General features: G+C 38.8%; 1 protein-coding gene across 1 annotated transcript in view; it reads left to right on the forward strand.

The window, feature by feature from the left end:
* The window catches only part of PDSS2 (decaprenyl diphosphate synthase subunit 2), a 123791-nt gene that overhangs the window by 85385 nt on the left and 16582 nt on the right, over nt 1-21824 (forward strand). Inside the window, exons 4-6 of the mRNA XM_087777202.1 lie at nt 9196-9270; nt 17929-18102; nt 19551-19682. Of these exons, the coding sequence (XP_087633328.1) occupies nt 9196-9270; nt 17929-18102; nt 19551-19682 (381 nt within the window). The remainder of the gene's footprint in view (nt 1-9195; nt 9271-17928; nt 18103-19550; nt 19683-21824) is intronic.

Below are 21824 nucleotides of genomic sequence, written 5' to 3' on the forward strand. Positions count from 1 at the left end.
GGTTTATCCTTTACCTTAGTGGCCTTTTGCACCTGTACTGGTTTTTAAAGCTAATGCTTATGTTAAGCTTTCCTAAAGCTAGACTCCACTGGGGTTAGTATAGGTCTGTATTGAAAGAGTTTATTTTTCTGTGGTTCTTGGCCATAGCAGTGCTGGAAAATTTTATGTTTAGATTTCAGTCTGTTTTCTGTCCTCCCACTTCTGCATGAAAAAATAGTTTTGTTTTGTTTTGTTTTTTTAAAAAAGGGGGGTGGGGGGGAAGAGTGATTTCTGCCACTTCCCTTATGGACATGTGTGACTTGTAACCAGTGCCTTGTAGCAGAATGACTGCTGCAGAACATGGAAGGACTGAGACTCATATCAAAATACGTAGTCATAGGTATCACTGTGAATCATCAAGTCTAAGACTGAAGCTCTTTCCCGAAAATATACTGCAAGAACGTTTTGAAAGCATTGAGGCATGGAGCTATCAAGAACAGAATTGTGAGTGTTTGAGATTCTGTCTCAATGTTACATTGACTGAGCAATTAACAGCCTCAGGAAAAAGTTATCCACTCAGTTCTGATGAATTTTCAATAGAATACTGAAGATATTCATACTGGTTTGCACAAAGTCCATTTAGTGTTCTTGCTTCTGAGTAGTCTTACTAAGAATTTCCTCAATTTGCATCTGAATTTGTCTTCCTTATAGTAGCGATCAGACATGTCTTTCTGCTTCTCTGGTGTGCCCAGCAGACCAAAGTCAATGTTTACTGGTTGAGTTCCTGAACCAAATACCTGTCATCACTCCAGATAAATATTGTCTTCCTCAGTGGTAAAGCACACAGCTACATCTAACACCTGGTTAAGTAGTTCTTTTTCTGATAGAACTACTGTATGGCTTGTTCTAATTAACAGAATGGTCTGGAAAATACTAACATGCTATCTATACATGAAAGAGAGAGGGCTTTTCAGAGATGACTCTTGAGCATCAATGAGGAAGAAAGTGAAAACTCATTTGAAGAAACTGAAGAAAAAGCTGATGTTGAGAGGAAAGTCAGAGGTTATCCAAGATCTCAAGATAATCGCTATACTTGCGAAATGTGTTCTGGATAGTTGGAGTAGCAGTGTCTGTCCCTCTGTTGTTTGCTACCTTAATGTATGACACTGAATTGGCAGCTGTCTAGTGGTGAAGACAAATGGTTTAGGAGTCAAAAATACTTGCAGGCTTTGAGATATATATGCATATCATGTGTGTGTATATATAAAAAATCCATTTTATTGAACGTTAAGGCCAAATTATGGAAGAAAGGTTCTTATTATATTTTTTTAAAAAGGCAAACCCCTCCACTTTTCAAGGAAGAAATTGCCTTTCAAAGATTTGAGGAAAACATTAAAAAGTGGCTATGTTTGATATTTCCTTAACTGTTAACAAGAAACTGTATCCAAGATGTTGATCTCTGCCAGAATATGTAGGAAATGGATATTCAAAAGAAAACAGAATTTATTCTAAGAAATTGAAGTAATGAAAACTTGTGGGTATGTGATGTTTTCTTCTGCATGAGATGCACACTGTGAGAAAGGACTCTCAAGAGCTAGCAGTTCTGCTGCTTCATTCACCACCTATTTAGAATAGGTATTGCTGCTGTCTGGGTTTCTTGAAGCAGAGATGTTGATTACAGCTCTTTCTTTCACAACCATGAATAATCATCATGGGGGAATTCATTGCTAAATAGCTTTAACTCATACACAATATAAAATGAAAATGGATTTTCATAAAGTTGCAGAAGGTGATGTCCTCCACTAGTGATATTTGTGATGCCAGCTTTCATTCTTTTCATAGCTGAAGCAGTGGAAGATCACAAGTTCTGTTTTCTTGGCTTTATTTAAAGTCTGTTTCTTAAACATAATAAGATTCATATTGAGAGTGCGTAGTAGAATAAAAAGCAATCAAATCTGTTTCTGGTGAAATACTGTCTTAACATTATTTCAAACAGCTTTTTTTTTTTTGACTGAGGACTTAATATGTATTAACATTCATTTTTGGGTGGGTGGGATCTTAGGACATATTTGGTTCTAGAGGTGGACTTTCATGACAAGACGGTTAATAAACAATTTTGCAGGACTGGAGATCACGGTGGTTAGTATATAGTCAGCTGTCCACCTGGAGTACAACTTCAACAGAGAATACACTTTTAAGAAGTGAAAATAGATTTTTGTGATGATTCAGTTGCAATTCAAAGCTGTTAGCAATAGTGATAAGAATCTAAAATTTGTCTGTATGGCGTTTCTTAGTCTCCCAAGAACATTAACTATTCGTAGACGGGAAATCTGTTCCCAGTACAATCAGTAAACTTAACCCTTCCCTAGGAGAGTATTTGGCACCAGTTGTAGCCTTGGTTTTATTATTGCAAAGAGGATAAAAGTTATTATTACTGGTGCTGTGGATGTGAGTATGCAAAATCAGCTGTGGTCCTCCTCCATGAGCTGCTAGTATGACAGAATGGTTGAGGTTGGAAGGGACCTCTTGAGATCATCTAGTCCAAACCCCCTGCTCAAGCAGGGTCAGCTAGAGCAGGTTGCCCAGGACCACATCCAGATGGCTTTTGAATATCTCCACAGATGGAGACTTCACAACCCCTTTGGGGAACCTGTTCCATTGCTTGATGCCCTCACAGTAAAGTGTTTTCATATGTCCAGATGGAATTTCATGTTTTAATTTGTGCCCATTTCCTCATCCTGTCAGTGGGCACCACTGAGAAGAATTTGGCTCCCTCTTCATTCCTTCCCAGCAGGTGTTTATACACACTGTACTACTGAGAGGTTAAAAATATATGTCTTGTAAATCGGGTGATAGATTATGTATCCTCCCCTCTTTTTGCACTGCAGTAAAGCTCATCTTTAAAATGAACCTTCCCAGGGTCAAATTTTTAGTAAAACTGCCTTTACATCTGGAGTGCCTTCAGTGCAATAATACAGTATAGTGCATAAAATTATAGCAATTATGTAGATGAGTTAATTGTATTTTTAAACAAAATGCTGAGGTATTTGACATCTTATTGGCTAGCATGAAGATTGAATCTTTGGATAGACTGGAACTGTTGGTTAATATTAGCGTTTTGAAATTCAGCAGCGTTTTGCTTGGAGTCTAGAATCTGATTGCTGCTACTCCTGGTACAGGGGGCTGTTGATTTGCTAGTTTAACAAACATCTGCAGCTTCGTTTAGTTGATTCCATCTGTCAGATGCTAAATGATACTACTTCTGATTCACATTTATTCAGATACCTGCAAGTGGTATTAACTATTTTGTATAGATGGTATAATTTCTGTCAGCTTGGAGCTGATCAGATTTTTTTTTTTTATTCAGTTTAATCCGCAATTGATTTGTGATCATATCCCAGTTCAACAGAGGTCTGCTCCAGCATGACTGGAAATAGTGGTTTATAGCCATGCTCTATGAGGAGGGTTTTGTAGCAACAGAGCCCTGTAGTCACGATACTTTCTTTGTTCACTGTTTTATATAAAAGAAAGATACGCAATGGAATTATCCTGTCCAAAAGGGTCAGGCTGAAGAAATCTCATACTTCTCTAACCTGAGCCACCCATCAGCAGTTGGTTGAGTGCTTCAGTGCAAGGGTCTGCTGCATTGGATGTACTAAGATATAATACACTGTGTAAGGTACCATGTGGAGGCAAAGAAAGGAAAACGATATTTCTTCTGTTGGTTATGTTATCGTTAAGGAAAATGACTGAATTATGCACTAGAAGTCTTTATACTAGTAAAACCCCCTTCTGTGGATAGTGTTGCGTCAGCATAAAAAGGGTAACTTAACACTGTTGAAAATCCTTAAGACAGACTGACCTTAAGGTAGGTATTTGACAATACTAACAATATTCAAATTAACTGCTGCTAATTATTTTGAAGAGGGTTTTTTTTATGTCTAGGAAGTACCTTTTTATCAAGTAGTGGGTTTGGGTGATGTGTTTACATTGCACATTGTATTTTGCTACTAATTCATCATTAACAGTGAGAAAAAAAACATACGTGTGTTTTCCAAGAGCATTTAAAACTTGCTAGAAAGCGAATCACTGTGAGAAGTCCTTTCTGTGTGTTTCAAGTGAGAGAGGGACAGCTTCAGAAAAACAGTGAAGCTCAAGATGATTTCAAATAGTAAATCCAATAGGATCCAATAAACATTACATTAAAAAAAAAAACTGTAGACTGGCACACTTAGGTACCTGTATGACTAATGATGTTTGAGGAGATTACCAGGAAAGAAAATTGAATTCCAGTGTTCTTGGAACTCCTTAGAGTTTTTGCTCCCTTTTTTTAGGTATTATTGAACAATCAAAATCCAATTTCAGCTGTTTACTGAGTTTTGTCTTTAGCTTCCTAGTGTTGCAATGTTTCTGTGTCAAATGCAGGAGAATATTTAATTTTAATAACTTTCTGTGGAATTTAAGTGTGGAAATATTTCCAAAAATTAACACTTGAGGGTGGGGGAGTTAAATGCAAGTTGAAGGAACTTTTATCTGTATATTTAATGTTTCCTGACTCTCTAATTTTCTTCTTTGCATGTATGGAGAAGTCTTACTATGTTTTCAAGCCTACGCATCAGCAGCAAGGAGTAGGGTCTGTCATAGCAGATGTGTGAGGAAAGGATATTGTTTCAAGACCAGCAGCCCAAAGAGACAGAAAGACAAAGACTAAGAAAGGAAGGAATTACTTGTGGTCCGTCTTGAAAGGAATTTGGCAAAGCTAAACAAGTTTGTCAAATAGAAATCGGGAAGGATGAGGAACAAAGATCTATCTATTGCTGTGTTCTTCCTAGTGCTGTTTCCTGTCTTCCTGCAAGAGCTTCATCCTTTCCCTGATGTTCCCCTTGAAAATATCCGGTAGAGTCTGGAGAGAGACTGTATTACTACTCTGAAATAGTGGCCTGTGTAATCAATTCCATTTCAGCTGCTGAATTTAAAATAAAACCACTACACATTGAATGGAGCTCAAATTCATTCCTTTTTTTAAACTAGAAGGAAGAACAGGAAAAAAATGCATATGCAGTGTTATGTTGCAGTGAACTTTAAACAAAATATTTCGAAGACAAGTAAAGGGAACAAAGTGCTTGAGTTGCTAAACTGATGGCAGCAATGTCTACTTTTCATCCAGGGTGTTTAGAAATCTCGTGAAGGATGAGCGGGGCCCAGAATTCATTCTTTTACTGTGTTTGAAGGAGTCTGAATCATATCTTCTAACTTGGAAGAAAGTGTTCCACCAAAACGTCTTACATTCTGTGATTTCCCTGCAGTCCTTCTAGCTTTAAAGTTTCACTTCTAATTAAAATACATGGCTGTTTTTTATAGACAGAGCTGGATTTCCCAGGGCAGTCAACTGCAGGCAAGAACTGGGCTGCTGTACCCATGAGAGTGAACGCATGGCCGTAGTCTGTGTCGTTGTGTGCACTGAATGTTTTGGGAGTTCTGAACCCTGAGTTATCTTATAGATGGGTCCTGAGTAAACTACCTGAAAGATTTAGCCTGAGTTCAGGAAAAGGAGGGAGGAAATTCCATGTGTGGATGGTTGAATGTCCCAACTAATTTTCTGAACCACTAAGAAAATTACTACTGCTTTGTTTTATTTCTTCAATCAATATTTAGAACATCTGAGCTTGAGAAACTAGAGTCAAAGTAAATTTAAAGAACCTTGAAGGGCTAAAGCTGTGCATTTTTGACAAATAAGTTACTATACTAGAAAAAGGCAGATTAAGTTTCACCAAGCTTCTGATCTTCCAAACCTACAGAGCTCTTCTGGCATTGAAACCTAGCACAGGCTTCTGGACTATTTCATATTTGCATAAATCGGAGAGGTCAGAGCGTGGACTCTTATCTTGCTGTGGAATCAGGCATCGCATGCTTGTGTCCAGAATTTACACCATGTCACGCATATAGTCTGCCTAAATAGTAGGAGAGATTTTAGCTTTAATGATCCATGTCTTTTCCCCATGTTCATTGTAAATTGATGGCCTTTGTGTTGACCTTTTAAAAGCAGAAGACATCACATCTCTACAAAAGGTGTTGAAGTAATACCTCCTTAGGAAAAAAAGAAAGAAATCCAAATCCTGGCAGAACTGTTGCAGAACATGTGTTTAAAGGGCGTGAAATTATTTGCATGTGCACTTGTCACCTGCAGGGAACGGGTCATCCCCTGGGCTGCTCCTAGCCCTGCGGACGCTCCGGGGGAGGAGAAAACAGAGTGCTTTGGAAGATGCTGATGCAGAGTGGAAAATGAAAAATAGAGTGGAAGTTTGTTTTCTCTCAATGTGATGTTACTCCTGCTCATCTCGAGTACCTAAGAGGTACCAGGCTTCTCAAAAATGTGTAGAGAAGTGGAAAAATAGTGGGAAGAGAGATTATGAATAGGCTGCCTTTGGTCTCTTTTGAGATGCTGTTGTTTTCAAGAACTAATTCTGGCAGTTGTTTCTTCCCTTTCCCTGTCTTTGCACCTGTGTAAAATGGACCTCAACCTTCAAATGAGAAGAGAAGAAAAGCAGTTGGGAGCATGTGATTTTTTCGTCTACCTTTCCTGCTCTTCAAACTTGCTTATCAGAAGCATCAGCGAGTGGAACAGGGCACTGGTCAGGCAGAAAGGCACTGATGAGAATAGAGATGATTTGGGTACTGTTTTCTGCTCTTCCACTGCCATGCTGCACGATTTTGGAGAAAATCAGTTCCCTGACACTGTTTTCCCCTTATATAAAACAGGAAGGAATAAATTTTACAGGGGATGTTGATTGCTTTCAAATTTTCTGACGAAGAGTGCTGCATAAGAACTAGTCAGTGTATCATTGACTGCATGAATCTGTAATAATTTTTCTTCCTCTATGTCAGTTTGGGATACAGAGGAAAATTACCTGGTTTCCTCGTTTTTCATTGCTTTCCCCAGCACTCAGGACCCCAGGCCACCGATGTTATGCAGCAGATGCTTTTCATAGATCAGATTAAGGGTTGATGAAGTAACAGAGCCTCATGCAAGCATCCTGCTGTGCTCTTGAAACTGGAATTTCATTCCTGGTAGTGATCTGTATGGCCTTGCATTTACCTTAGAAAAATATTATTTAAAAAAAAAAAAAAAAAAAAGGAGATACTTGGAAAGAAGGGAGGTAATATCAATGCTAAATTCTTGCTAACATAGTGTTCAGTATGTCACTAAAGGCCTAATGGTATTTAATAGATGGATTCTTCTAAATAGTGGATGTGTAATTCTCCTAAGATGTTTTACAAACTATAAGAGGAAGAGGTACAATTGTTCACAAATGTTTCACCGAGATTGTTTTTAAGTCAGTTAAAATTGCCTTTGAGAGTAGAGTTGCACTAAAAAGAGAGAGGAGAGATGGAAAAAAGAAACCCCAAAACAGGGTCCTGCTCAGTCTAGAATTTCAGGCGAGAGAGGAAAAGGTCTAGTTATCCAGAGCCAGATGCATTGTTAAAAGTTCATGCTATCACTTTGACATTTAGAGTAGGACTCAGTGTCTTTGTAAATTCCTCTTCGTATTACCAGTGTAGGTCTCTGAGCTCAGACCATTTCACAAACCATAACATTTTTTAGTGAGTGATTGATCTGTATTATGTGTCCTAGCCATCAGAAGAATCTTGGGATGTTGCTTGTATAAACTGTAATACAATCTGATCCTGGGCATTTAGTTACAGACTTTCATAGACCTATTGGCGATACTCAATCCTCCTGGATTTGGTAATAGGGCTTATCTGATACCTCAAAAAAAAAAAAAAAAAAAAGGAGAAAAAAAAAAAGGAGGAAAAAAAAAGCCCCTCATTTTCTCTGTTCCCCACTTAAATAACTCAACACATCTGGCAACACTGTAGGATCATTGTCCTTTCAGTTCCTCTGCAGCTCATATTGCTACAATATTTCTTCGGTATCTAGTTTCCTAAAGGGCAACGTGATTTTTTTTTTTTTTTAGGCTGTTTTTATAGATCTTGCAAATTAACCCATATGCATTGCAAGAAAAAACATGACTTTTAATCAGCACCATTTCTAAAGTTAGCGCTTTCTCTGTGTATATGAATATGTATATGAACCAGTGTTTAAAAAAAAAAAAGAAAACACACAACCTTTCTGCTAGTACTCAAAACTAGCATACGAATGTGTTTTTATTATCAAATAAAGTATGCCTAAATGTTAAAATATCTGTCTGCTAGGGGTTTTATCATTTGACTTCTTGTCTTCAGTTACAAGAATGATAAAAGTTGAAACTAAATCTTTTAATTCAATAAGAACTACATTGAATTTTAGGAAGCAAAAAGAGGAATCAGATATAGACTTATATGCATAGGAAATTAAACATTCAATAAATTAAAACTTTGTGTGTAACTAAAGGGCTAGCCTTAAGGTGTGCTTATTTGAAATGCCTGCATTTAATTTTACAATAAATCTGAGTATTTTGTTCCAATTAAGACAGTTCATGTGCACGACTTTAAATTGTACAGTAGTTCCAGGGAGATCGTGGACTGCTTGTTTTACATTCTGGATCAAGTTCAGATTTTTAGGCTTCGCTTGAATAAAATAAAAAGTCTGAACCCTGAAGATAATACAGATTGATAAATCTGATTTAAACATTCCCGTGTTGCAGACTTTCAGTGTATGTGGTACAGCTGAGCCTCAGGCCATGCACTAAATACATCCACAGTGCATTCCCAGGGCACCCGAATACCAAATGATCACATTTGAAAGGTTACCTTTCTATGGATTCTGACTTTTCTGTATTAGGCATGAAGATTAGAATTTTAACAGCTCCCAATGAGAGGTATTGTGAAGTATTTACTTGGCAGGAAAAAGCCAAAACAAAACAAAGCCCATATGAGATACCGTCTCATATTCATGAACTGGGATTTATTAGTTCCGTGAACGTCCTTGTGAGAATACACTCCATAGTTCACACTTTAGGAAAAAAAAAAAAAGTCTTGTTTTTCATTTATATTAACTCAAAACTTTGATAGAAGAGTTACTGTAGTAGAGGTGTTAGCAGAGAGACAGGATCATGCTTGTGCAGAATATATCCCAGTAAATCTTGCAGTCTTTCACCACTAGCTGTCTGCAAGGAAAGTTATGACCATTTATCTCTCTGGAAATCTGGCAGTAGCTTTGTTAGTAAATTTGGTGACAATTAAAGATGTAAGGCTTTTTTTCCTTTTCTTTTACAGGTTGTGGAACTCATTTCCAGTGCTATTGGTGACTTAGTTCAAGGTATATATTATGAAAACTCAAAATCATCTGAGGTAAGAATTTCAGTAGTTTTACGTACCCAAGAAGTTTGGTGATATTAATGTGTGACTACAGTAAATGTGATGACTTTCTCATCTTTTTAAAAGGAGAAGGGAGAGGGAGGAAGAGAATTAGCTGCAGTCGTAGTGAGCTTCAGCAGTAACATCGTTATGACACCTGTGAACTCTGATGGAAGTTTCTAGAAATGCTCAAAGAGGGACTATTTCATTTCTGTGAGTGCTTAATAAAATAATATTATGTGTCATTACCAGGAACTCTAGACATGTTTTGCTATGGGCTTTCCAAACACGTCCAGAGATTTCTAGTCAAGGTTCTGTTAGAGGCATTTATTATGATGTTGTTGACATCATTAATACTTTAATGTTAAATCTCTCATTTCCAAGCCCAAAGATGTTTACAAAATGCTTTATCCCAAACTTATATCGGGTCCTTTCTTCTTCTGAGTGTTCATCTTCTAATAGTATAAACATGAGTTTTGTCCTGAAGCGGTAGGAGTGTAGCCCTGTACTCTTCTCCACCAAAAGTCACCGTGCACACATTGCAGGAATTGGCATGGGCAAAGACAATGGCTGCCAGCGTTTCACACCAAATAATTTTATATTTCTTCAAGGGCAATTACAGATATACTGTGTTATTGTGTGGCAAGAACTGTAATGAAAAGTGGTCAAATTAGATCTAGGTATTTTTATCTTTACTATAATATTTAAGAAAACTTGTAGAGATACTTCTTGAAGTAAGCTTGGTTCAGCAGGATTTGGAGCAAAAAAGAGTTCTTTCTTTCATTTGCTATGACTGTATCTCAGCACATGCAAAAAATTGGTCATTTAAAGTTGCCATGGCCTCTACAGGTTTTATGATAACAAATTTTCACTGTATGGGAATGAAAAGCACTATGTCTACGTGAATATCTGTCTTGAAATCTACTGAGGTAGATAGATTTACTTACAGTGATGTTGTCTCATGTGCCTAGTTTGCCTCAGAGACCTGAATCTTAAGGTTCAGTAGGTGAAATGGCTTGAAGATTGCAGAAGTATATTAATTCATTTATATTTGTTGTGTATTTAGATTGCAGCTCTGGTTTACTATTGCCGTGTGTTGTAGTACATAGCAAAATTAATACCTTAGTGGAAGCCCTGATCGCATGGCTTACTGCTACAGTAGATACCTGCACCGATGGCTCTGCACCAGCCAAACCACGGTGGGCAAGCGGAGAGCGCTGTCAGCTAACAGCGGCTGGCTCGGGAGGGTGCTGCGGCACCCAGCGACTCCACTGGTCTGTCTCTCCTGCTCTGCAGCTTCAAAGACGTTACTAAAACTAACCTCGTTTAAGCTTATCCCTCTCATTTTGATTGAAACCGGTTAGGCTGGAAGTGATCACGCTGAGGAGCTGAGCTCTTCCCTCGGAGAAAGTGAGAGCCTCTAGCAGGAAAGCAGCCATGGCAGGCTCGGGAGACGCCTGGGGCCGCGGGCTCGCCAAGCGGCACGGGTGCGTGCAGAGGACGACATGCACAGAGCCTCCTCTGGCACCCCTCTCAGGGGGGACCCTGGGTGGAAGCGTGGCAGCAATGCAGCGCTGGGAACTTCGCGGTCCTTCTGCACCTGCTGTGTTTAACCCATGGATAAAAAACAGACTGCAGCCTTTGGGGTTGCTCCCAGATACTGTGCTCAGGGTTATGTGTTAAAATAGATGGCGTCTTTTGAGATTTTTGCAAAGAATGTTTAAAATTTTATTTTCTGTATTCAAGCAGGTTTCTGAATACAAGTAGATCCCAGATATATCATGTTTTAAAAAACAACTACTCTTTTGTGTGTAGAAGTAAAGCTTTACAAGTTCATCTCAGCAATAAAACTGCATTTTATTTTAACCATGGCCCCTGTATAAACGGGAAATGTTGTGGACTCTTTTGGGTTCCTGCCACTGCAGAAGGTCTTAATCTTCTTTTTCTTAGTTTTTCTTTTTCTCTTTTTTTTTCTGTTGTGTTACTGAAGCAGTCCATATCTGTATATTGCAAGGGAAGTGTGAGATAAACTAAGCACAGCTGCATGGTGTTTACCCTCCCCTGGTCCAGTTACAAATAGAAAACACTTATTTTGTTTTCAGTGACTTTTTCTGTCTAAGGAGAGCTGGAAGTAGAGTATACCCTTCCTAAGGGGAACCCAGTTAACTCAAAACACAATTAGGATGGGGCATAATAGATACTGAAAATTACATGACAGTGTCTGAAATTTAGTCTTTGTAATGGGTAGTGCACGGCTTCTGATGAGACCTAGAACAAACAAGCATGTGATCTACTTTTTTTTTTTTTTTGTCTTGTTCTCTGAGAAGTTTGGTTGTGTATGAGATATATGGGATATGTATGAGACATATCCCTGCTGCTTTCCTCGCAGTATTCTTTTGAGGCAGTGTCCCATTTGTGTCCTGAACATCTCTTTAGCAAAGATTGCCAAATGGACTGGATCAGTTGTTGGTCTGTCTTATTTGTATCCTCTCTGCATCTTCCCTCCATCCCTAATTGCAATTTAACTGAAACAAAAATGTGAACTACATTTCCTAGAGGTAAGACAAATGCTTTAGTCTACTCCGCAACTAAATCTCAAATGTCAAACTTTATTTCTTTTTAAGAGTAGGGCATAGGGATGTTAGTAATGGCATTTTCATTGCTGGGAATGTCTTAAATTTGGAAAAGCAGAAGGATATCTTCTCACCTTTTCTTTTTTTTTTCCTTTTTGAGGCAAGAAAACTGTACTTCATATGTTAAATGTCTTTAATGCAGTTGTTATAAAGCTCCTCAGTACCATAAAATAGACTAATTTAGCACAAGGTTGTCTTGAGCTTTGCTAGATGTCTACCTAAATGGTTTTATCTTTTACTTTAGACAAAAATAACTCTGCAAAATTCACCTTTCTCCTCTGAGACCCTAAGTTCATGTTTACCCAAAAAAGAAATGTTTCAGATTGCTTCATTTGGATGACCCAGTAGGAAAACTGAAAGAATCATTTGACCTAACAAGACTGACCTTATTTACTCCTGAAGACATATAATGGATATAATTATTTGACAGCTCTCGCTACCATTTTTTTTTCTCTGTAAACCACATGCAATCCTACAGCCATCCCATTTTAGTACGTTCTGTTTGGTCATTCTTCATCTTGTCTGCATAGTGAGTCATTAGATCTGTGTGAAATGGGGAAAATAAAGATAATATTTAACTTTTCATCTTTATTTGAAGTGACAACCCAAACTACAAAGTGTAGGCTTTGGTTGCAAAGACAGCCTAAAGGTTAGGGCTGCCACTCATGCTCAAAGTAGCAAATAGCTGCTGTGGTTTAAGACATTGCATTAGTGGCTTAAGCTAATATTTTGGACTGTAAGCTGGAGCAGAAAGGGGTGATGTGATAAATCTCTGCAGCTTTGTGTGCTAAATCCCCTCTCAACCCAAAATTCTGTGCGTGAAGGACACTCTTCCTAGTTCCAGTCTGTCTCCCCTAAATCTAGATCTAACTTGGGAGTAAAAATTTGTGCCTTCAGTGAGTGCAAAGATGAAAGTTGTCTAATCTGGCCTTCAGTCATGATCGTGGTATCTATTTTTAACAGAAAAACATTGCCCTGAGTTTCTGTTTCCTACTTTTAGGAGACTGAAGTCTTCTAAAATGTTTGCTAACTCCCAGAATACTGTCGCATTTTTAGAAACCTTCTGTCTTAATATCCTAGATCATTTAACAAATATTAATGAAGAATGTTTTAACATCCCTGTCAGTTCACTGAGCAGGGACAAGAGATACAGGGAAGCTCAAGGTCAAACAGCAGAATGAAGAGCAGGACTTGAGTGTGTTGGCTCTTGTGCTTTACCTGCCAGACCATTCTTGCAATCTTAAAGTATTAGGGACTTCCATGGAAAACTGTTTTGTTGGTGGTTTTTTCCCTCACCTCCAGAATATCTAGCTGATGCTAAAGGTGCATTACCAAAACTCATTTTTAGTGCTAGAATGGGACTGTTACGTAAGACAAGACCATTTCCAACATGTTCCACTGATGGCTAGAAAAGCTGTTAGGTATTTTTGGAATTTTCAGTGCAATTGTGCATAACTAATATGTAAAACAAGTTTTTTAAAAAGAAATACGTTAAAGGCAAGTACTCATTGTACCAAATAGTGAATTAACAGTTATTTGTTTTACACCAATGTAGGGTTTTTTTAATGAAAATAAGTTTATTTTCTGGCCAAGCACAGACTACATCCAGTGAGTTGTACCAGTTCTTCTTTGATGTTTGGTCACCAGTCCTGCTTTCAGGAGTAATGTTTTGGGGTACTGCAGGTGTCCATCAACTGGACTGCTATGAATCTACGTTACAAGTAAAGAATTTGCTTATAAATTTTACCGTAGGAGGTAAATCAAATGTATTTTGAGGCATGTAAACCACCTTTTAGCAGGGCAGCAGAGTCAGCTTTCACTTTTTTTTTAAACAAATGTTTCTGTTGCAAGACAAAAGGGAAGGATAAAATATGGAATTTGAGTAAAGAGCATCTGTGAAAAGAATGGGTAAATGTGTCAGAGGGGAAAAAAAAAGGATAGCTAGAAAGAAGGCCAATGTTATTTGTTTACTGCTTTTGTTCTTTTAAATGCTAAGCTTTTCCAGAGAGGTTTAAAAGTAACAGATGTGGAGAGATATTTAAATTTATTTTAAGTTTTCAAACTTTTTTTTTTTTTTAAATCATGTGTTGCTTTTTTTACAGTGTCACGATAAAAGTATCGGGTAGTCAGTGGCATGCTTTATTGACCCATTTGCAGACACCCTTGTTCCTCCAAAAGCAGTGGAGACGTGTATTAATAGGCCAATAAAACATGCCCTGTCGTGTTAAGCAAGCGGGAATACATCTGTTGAAAGCTTATGTGAACCATGTGCAAGATGTTTTGCAGGGTCTTGCTACTGGTAGAGAGATTCATAGTTGCATTGCATTTTATTTATGTAAAATAGAAGTTCTTGAACTACCTAATTTAAAACTTTAAAATGCTATTTAAAAATATTTCTGTGCGTTTCTGTGGATTATTTGCCCATTGAGAACTGAACTAAAGTTTTATATAAGTGGTTCAGACATTTCGATCATTTTGTGCAACAGCAGATGGCTAAGAAAGAGCTTAACCATGGTATGGAAATAAAATAAAGGCTTCCTTACAAACTATAGCTGAAGTTTTCCATTGAAAAGTCTCTGACTTCTACTCCTTCCTGGCTTTGCAAATGGTTTTGTGCACTTTTAAGACACAGTTTTCATTCATATTTTCCTTAATATGTTTTCAACTGAACTGTGTATAAGCATCTTCTTCGGTGTGACAAATCAGAGTTATTTTAAGTGCCACTTTTGTACTGGGGATCCTTGTTACCATCACTAAGGGCTGCCCTTCTTGATGGTTATGATTGCATATTTTGTCCTGCAATTTCATTTTCTAAAAGTTTTTTGTTTCCTGTTGCCTGAGATGATTGTTTCAAACCCAATTTAAATTATGGAAGTAGCTTAACAAAAAAATCTCAGCTAGCCAATTTCTTTCTAACAAAACAGTGACCGACCTTGCCATTAGTAAAATGGAAGCACCCTCAGCTGTTCTTAATTTCCCATAGGAAATTATGATCGACAGAGCTGGATTCGGATGTTTTCCCTGTACTCCCATGCCAACATTATCCAAACTGTATCTGGAGTTGGCTGCTTTCCTCCAGGGATGGTGAGGGGTTCGGCTCTCATCACCCAGCTTGTGCTACCCAGACAGCATCAGGGTTGGTTGTGAGCTGGACCCATTTCTTGGTGACAGAACTTGTGAATGAGGTCACTCTATAGGCATTAGTTAATGAAATGTCTGAACATTGTCAACTACAGCTAGAATTAATTTGAGTTTAAAAAGGCTGCTAGGAGTCTTCTGGGCCAGCTAATGTCCACTTCTATATTTATCCTTTGAAATATCCACTGCTGACAAAACAAAGCTTACAAAAAAGTGAAAATTGCTCTAAAAGTAATAAGTGCTGTCATGATGTCAGATTTCACAGACTTTGCAATCTAGAACTATTTTCATTTTTCCCTTGATGTTTTAAAATAGTGTTTAGATCTTGTCATACGTACCCTTGTTGTAAGAATGCAGTGTGGTTGGTGGACAGTTTATATATAACATGAGAGTTAAGCTGGGGAAAAAATGGCGTTTGGATTGTTGGAAAACTTTGATGAAGAAAGGTTGTGTCTGCCTCTGCCTTCTTAAGCAGCAGAAGCTTTAGGGGTATGTGGTCATAAGACATTGTGTGATTAACATCAGCTATATTTTGGCTTGCAAGCTCATATGCTAAAGCACATCCATATGGGCATAATGCCTTTTTACAGCTGGCTTCTTTCTGTAACCCAGAGATTCACAATACCTATGTTTTTAAGATTTCAATACCGTATCTTCAAATATGTCTTAAATTTTTGTCTTTTTTTTTAAGTTAGATGTCCATTTTAGATGCTTGAAGTTCCTACATGATGTTCATGTAGTGGACAGTAATTTCTTGTGACATCATTTTCAATCCTGTGATGAAATTCAAACTTGTTTAAGAAGAATATATTTTTGTAACAAATCGTAGACTTAATTTCCTTGTATGCATTGAGTTCCAATGACTGTTTAAGCTTCTTCAGTTCCTGCCGTTGACATTTGATAATGTCCGCATTTCTATTACTGCTCAAAGGCTCCAGTAAGCAAACGTTTTCAACTTACAGGTCTTCTGAAAGATTTTTTAACTTCATAAATTGTTTCAGGGTACCTTTCTAGAATATTTTTGTCTTGGTTGGATTTAAAACAAATAATTATAAAAATCACTGCCAATTTTCAATATCATCCAGCAAATTTTAGTAAATACTGTTTTTTCGCTGAGCAGATTGGTTGTTAAGGAAAAGATTGTGTTGCGTCTTCCAACAGCTCCTGATTTTAAATTTAAAATAAATTGTTCTATATCTGAGTGGAAAAAAAAGACTTGATATATAGGAAACTACTTGAATTAAATGCTCATTTTGACATTTTGCCAGTCATGGGAATTTGCACATGCTGTGGGCTGAGTTAAGATATTAAAACAAAAATACTACAGTAAAATGAAACATGAGGAAAGTTTAGGCTTGACTTTGTAAGTTGTCGTATGCATAATAGCAAACATGTGGTTTCTCTGTTCTTCACTTTCCTTGTATAAGTTAATAGTATGTCTGAAAGCAAAGGCATTTTGATACAGCTCTGTGTTACTTGGCATTGCAGAATTCTCCTACTTTTTCCATTAGTCTCAAATTATCCTCTCCCTTGTAACGCAGCACTTCTGGGTGATATCCATAAGGGAGGAAAATTAGAGCTGAATGGATGGATTCTATTTCATTTGTTACCGATTTCATGACAGATAATACCTTGCTAGAAAACTATAGGGTCACACAGAATTACTTCTTGCTCATTTCTAAGTAATTTAATTGACGTCACTTTGAGGGAAAAGGCTTGTTATATAAGAGGGTTTTTTATGTTACTCTTTTAAAGAATGCCTTTTGGCTTAGAGTCCACTACAGATTTGGCTGAACTGAGAAATTACAAACTTTTTAACATTTATATGCTTGTAATTTTTTCTGTAGCTTCTCATTACTAATTTTAGTTTTTTCTAAGCAAAACATCTTTGGTCTTTTCTGGTTTTGTTTTTTTCCTCTTTAGAGAATACCTAAAGGTATGACAGTAACATGTCTATGTGAGAAAGATTACATCTAGCTTTGAAGACCCATTAGTAAAATAGTGGCATATTGACACCTTGTGAGCCAAAGGAGTTGCAGTTGAATTTGGGCTTGGGGAGGAAGGATTGGATTTGTGTTAATTAAAACACTTTGTGGAAAGTAATCCAAATTAATATTTTGGATACAAAGGATTTTGAGAAGTGTGGAGCATCTCTGACCTTACAGTCAAGGTGATAAAGTTCACTAGAGGCATCACTGAGATCTCTATCAGTCCCCTGGGAAAGTTAATACCTGACATTTCTAGATCACGGTGTTATTTATTTATTTTTGAATACTTTCATTCATGCCTCATCCTTAATATGGGAGTGGAAGAGGTACAAGTCCTCCATCACAGCCCTTCATTTTTCCAATGCAGTTCTATAAGTATTTTTAATACCTTTTGTAATTATTTTTTTCCTGACTACAAAGGAGAAATTGCAGGGACTTCTCAAGTTTGTTTGGGATTGTTTGTTCTTGGTAACTGGCAAGGGGCTGAAGTGCCAATGTACTCTGGGTTTTTTTTGTTGGGTTTGTTGTCTTTTTTCTTTTCTTTTTTTTCTCCCCAGTACCTCAGGAGGAATATAATCGGCTCTTAATGTGTTCAGTGTAATGATACAGTCGTTAAGAAAAGGATCTACATGGAATCTGTTGACAGCTCCACATATTTTGCATTGTTCTTTTTGAGCAGAAAATGAAAATGTTTGTTGAAGCTGCTAGTATATTTATTCTGATACTTTTCTCTAATCTTCCCCAAAAGAATGCCTTTCTGTATTTGGCGCCTTGGCACCAGGAGTTTTGTTACTCACCACATGGCGCATTATCCTGTGCCACACTGTTAACTTCTGCAAGCTGACGCAGCTTCAGTTTTGGTGTTTTCATGTTAGCCTTTGTTTCATTTCCAGGAGAACTGTCTTACAGATGATATCGGCATATCTACATGGAAGGAGCAGGTTTTCCTGTCACATAGTGCCTTGCTGGCAAAGAGCTGCCAGGCTGCAATGGAGCTAGCAAAGCACAGCGCTGAGATTCAGGACATGGCATTTCAATATGGAAAGCACATGTCTATGAGTCATAAGGTACGCCTTTTCCTTTCGTTCTGGGATCTTAAATACAGAAAGACTTGTAAGATGCGTTGCTCTTGAGCTCTGTCGTATACTGCCACTATGCTGTAGACTTTTGCCAGCAGGTCAGTGATGTTGAGAGGTTTGACTGCTGCCTGGTGTAAAGACGTTTGCAGAAACTGCTGGTACGAACATTGCTTATGAACTGGCAAAATTGCATTCTTGGCAATGTAGCTTATTTCATTCAAGGCTCTGTTAACATCCCTCTAGCTCATCTTTCTGTAGCAGCTTGAAACTTTACCTTCTCTGCTCCTACGTTCTTCCTAAAGCCACTGTCCCAGTAGCAGGAGTTGCAGGAGGAGGCATGTGTTGGGTCTCAGCTGCCACCATGCAGAGATTTGTACCAAGAGGCTCAACTGCCTGCAGCAGCGCACAAGGCTGAGGCATGAGCTGCAGTGACTGAAGGACCTGCATATGTTCCCTTCTGAATAATCTGCTGTGGAGGTAACTTCCAGAGGGGGTAGCTGGGGGATAAGGAGGGAGGTCACCAGATATGGACAGGAGCGGCCTACGTCTCTGCAGCAGTAGGATTTCCCAGAGAAGGCCTCTGACCCCCATTAGAAGTCTTTCAGTCCACAGCTAGAGTTAGTCCAAAGGAAAACACACACAGTGTGGAACTCGGATCCTTGGCCCTCTTGTTTTGCCCTAAAGATCTGCTCCTACTGTATTGCACTACTTGCAAGTACAGATGTAGCTTGAGACAGGCAGACAGACCTCTCATCCTTTTCAGTTGAGTTCGTTTAGATGGTTTCTAGTTCCTCCGGGAGAAGGAAGTGGTTTTATAAAGCACAGTTTTACTGCCATAGAAATGCCACTATATGCTATTACTAGGTACAACTCTGCCAGTATATTGCTTCTAGTGCGGACTATAGCCTTAATATTTTGTGTATGCTTTAATATTAATACATTCACCATTGACATATAGTTGTGTATAAAGGATTGCATAATTTTCATAGAAAGCTCCTAGCTATGTAACATTTCCTTTGTCAGGAGGAGGGTCGTATTGTATCAGCTTCCTCGGGTACTGAAAAAAATCCCTTCACAGATTAAAAACTGATATTCTTCCCACCAAAGACTGGATCATTCTTTCCTTTATATTTTTTTCTCCTTCCTGCCACTCACACCTGGCTGTGTCCCATCACTTGCCCAGCTCTGCAAGCCATCCTTTACCCGTTTCTTTGCAGATTCTCTACATGCTTCTCTACCACAACTTTCTGCCACTGCAGTGTTTTCCCCCTCTTCCTCTCCCTTCCCCAAACTTGAAAAAGTGCAGCCAAAGTACAGGTGTCAAAGCAGAAAGTGGCGAGTAGGTATAGGATCAGAATACGGACCTTGATTTGGTGAGTGGGTGGATATGCATAGACTGTTCCTGGGAACTGAAGAAAGATGTTCTTCTCTTTCAGCTACATTCGGACCTTCAGCCATTTGTTAAAGAAAGTTCTAGTGACACCATGGCCTTCAGTTTGAATTCTGCTCCTGCAGTCCTGCATCAGGAATTCCTTGGAAGGGAGGCATGGATTAAACAGATCAGAGAGGTAAATTAAAGCATTGTTTAGAATTTCCTACTTTTGCTATTTGTATCTCTCTTCCTATCTGTACTTTCAATCTGCAAAGAAACTTAGAAACTAACAACAGACAAGACGATATAGAGGTTACCTCTGCTCTCCAATGCTTAACACCTCTCTCTTCCACGCTTTCAAGAGTGGGAAATCTAGGGACCTGACAGTCGAGCTCTGTCAAACTTCTGTGTGTCAGTGTAACGAGCGGATTCATTTGCGTGGAGCATATGTCTGTTCCTCTGCACTACTTGTGCAGTCCCACGTCTTAGCTTAAAGCTACTTTCACTGACAGCTTAAAGCAGAAAACTTTGCATTACAGTGGTTGAAAGGTAGGCACACATTTGCTTCTGCCAACTTGGCTCTGGGAGCAGTAATTTTGGATGGGGGGAAAAGATCTGGGGGACTTGGCTTCCTGACCACTACAAAATATTTGTGACATCTAGCTGGCTGATGTCCTTATTCTCAGTTCTCTTAATTCAGCTATCTTTTCCTCTAACCCTTAGATGAAGAAGACAGTAAGAATAAGATAGCTGTGTGGTGTAGATCTGTTTTACGTACCACGTAGCACTGCAGGGTTCAGGTCCGTGAATAGCTTCCTGGCTGTTGTTGAAACACAAATAGGTAACTGTACAAGACAGCAGGGAGAGAAAGGGAGAGAAACACCAAAAATGGCCAAAATTAAGCATTCTGTTGAGTTCCTGCATCAGTCAGACATGTTTTGTCTGTTTAAACAACTGTGATGAGTATCGTTTGGAAATTCCTGCAGTTCTTATACAGGTTTTTCAGTAGAAAGGCTGCTGCCTTCAGTAAGAAGCTAGCTCTGTGCAAGCATATTAATTCAAGATGTGCTTGCCAACAGCTCCTTTCCTTGCTATTTGAAAGCAGGACTCTTGGGCAGAAGGTGTGGAGTCCAAGCCTCTGCCTAGTTCTGGGTTCATGATGGCCAGGCTGCAGCCTGCCTTCACATACCGCAAGCAAAGAGGCATAGTCTCTTCAGCAGTGAAATTTTGGGAAGCATATGCAGAATCTACAACCTTACAGTGATATGGAGTTGGGGGATCTTAAAGTGAAGCAAACCTTTTGTCATTTTGAAATTAGGGGCTGGTAGTTTATAATGTGTGACAAGGAATTTTGGAATTCTACAATCTCAACACAAGGCTCATATGCGAGTTGAATGTAAATGGATTTGGATGATTGCAGTTGGAGAATAATGGTATTACCACAGCACAGTGTATAAAAGCTTTGAAACAATTTCCCATCTGCAGAATCTAGAGGAAGCTGCAGGACTCCAGGAGTGCCGTCTGTCTGCTTGTTAATTCTCATACCGAAAATGGGCATTATAGAAACAATGAAGCAGTTCTCTCTGAAGGGAGGAGGGGTGGAAAAAGTGACATGCACTATGCAGAAGTATCTACTAACGACTACTTTAGCTCATTACAAAGTGGAATACCTCATCCAGGAGCCTTTATTGGCTTGTGTTGATTTAGAAAGGAAAATTACCTTTCATTAACTAAAGGCTCTTTGAGGTACCATCCATAGTCACATTCACTATGTGGCATTGAGTGTAGGCCAAGCACTCAAACCAGAGGCTTTCTCATGTTGGCAGTACTCATAAGAGTACGCTCATAAGCCACCCTCTTGCGCAGTGTCCTTTGCGTGGTTTAACTGGGCAAAGCACACACCGTGCACTCAGTCCCTGTCAGGCAGAATTTTTCTTAGTAGCTGAGTTTATGACTAGGCATATGGAAATCACGTTATGGACCTTTACTGCTAAGTAATCTGGCTTTCTCCTTTGATTGTTTGCCCATATAAGCATTCATACGATGGACTGAAGGCAGCACCTCCCCTCAGCAGCTTCCTGCTCCTGCAGGAAGGTCTTGGAGTTCAGAGAGCAGAGAGCCCCATTGCACCTAGTAGCCTCCACAGTGGTATACTGCTCAGAAAGCACGTGGCTGGGACTCAGTGCCTGTTGTGCATATCTTAGATGAAAACAGTCTTCAGAGAGGTCATGAAAGATGCCTGAACTGCCGTGCAGTGCCCAGAACTTGTGTGATTGTCTCACCACAGTTCTCTTGTCAGATGTCCGGATGCAGTTGCTGTTCCCAAGGTAGCCTTTGA

The sequence above is a fragment of the Nipponia nippon genome, unplaced genomic scaffold, assembly GCF_047370975.1.
Source record: "Nipponia nippon isolate SJK-2023a ecotype South Korea unplaced genomic scaffold, ASM4737097v1 scaffold_4, whole genome shotgun sequence".
In the NCBI taxonomy this organism is placed as follows: Eukaryota; Metazoa; Chordata; class Aves; order Pelecaniformes; family Threskiornithidae; genus Nipponia; species Nipponia nippon.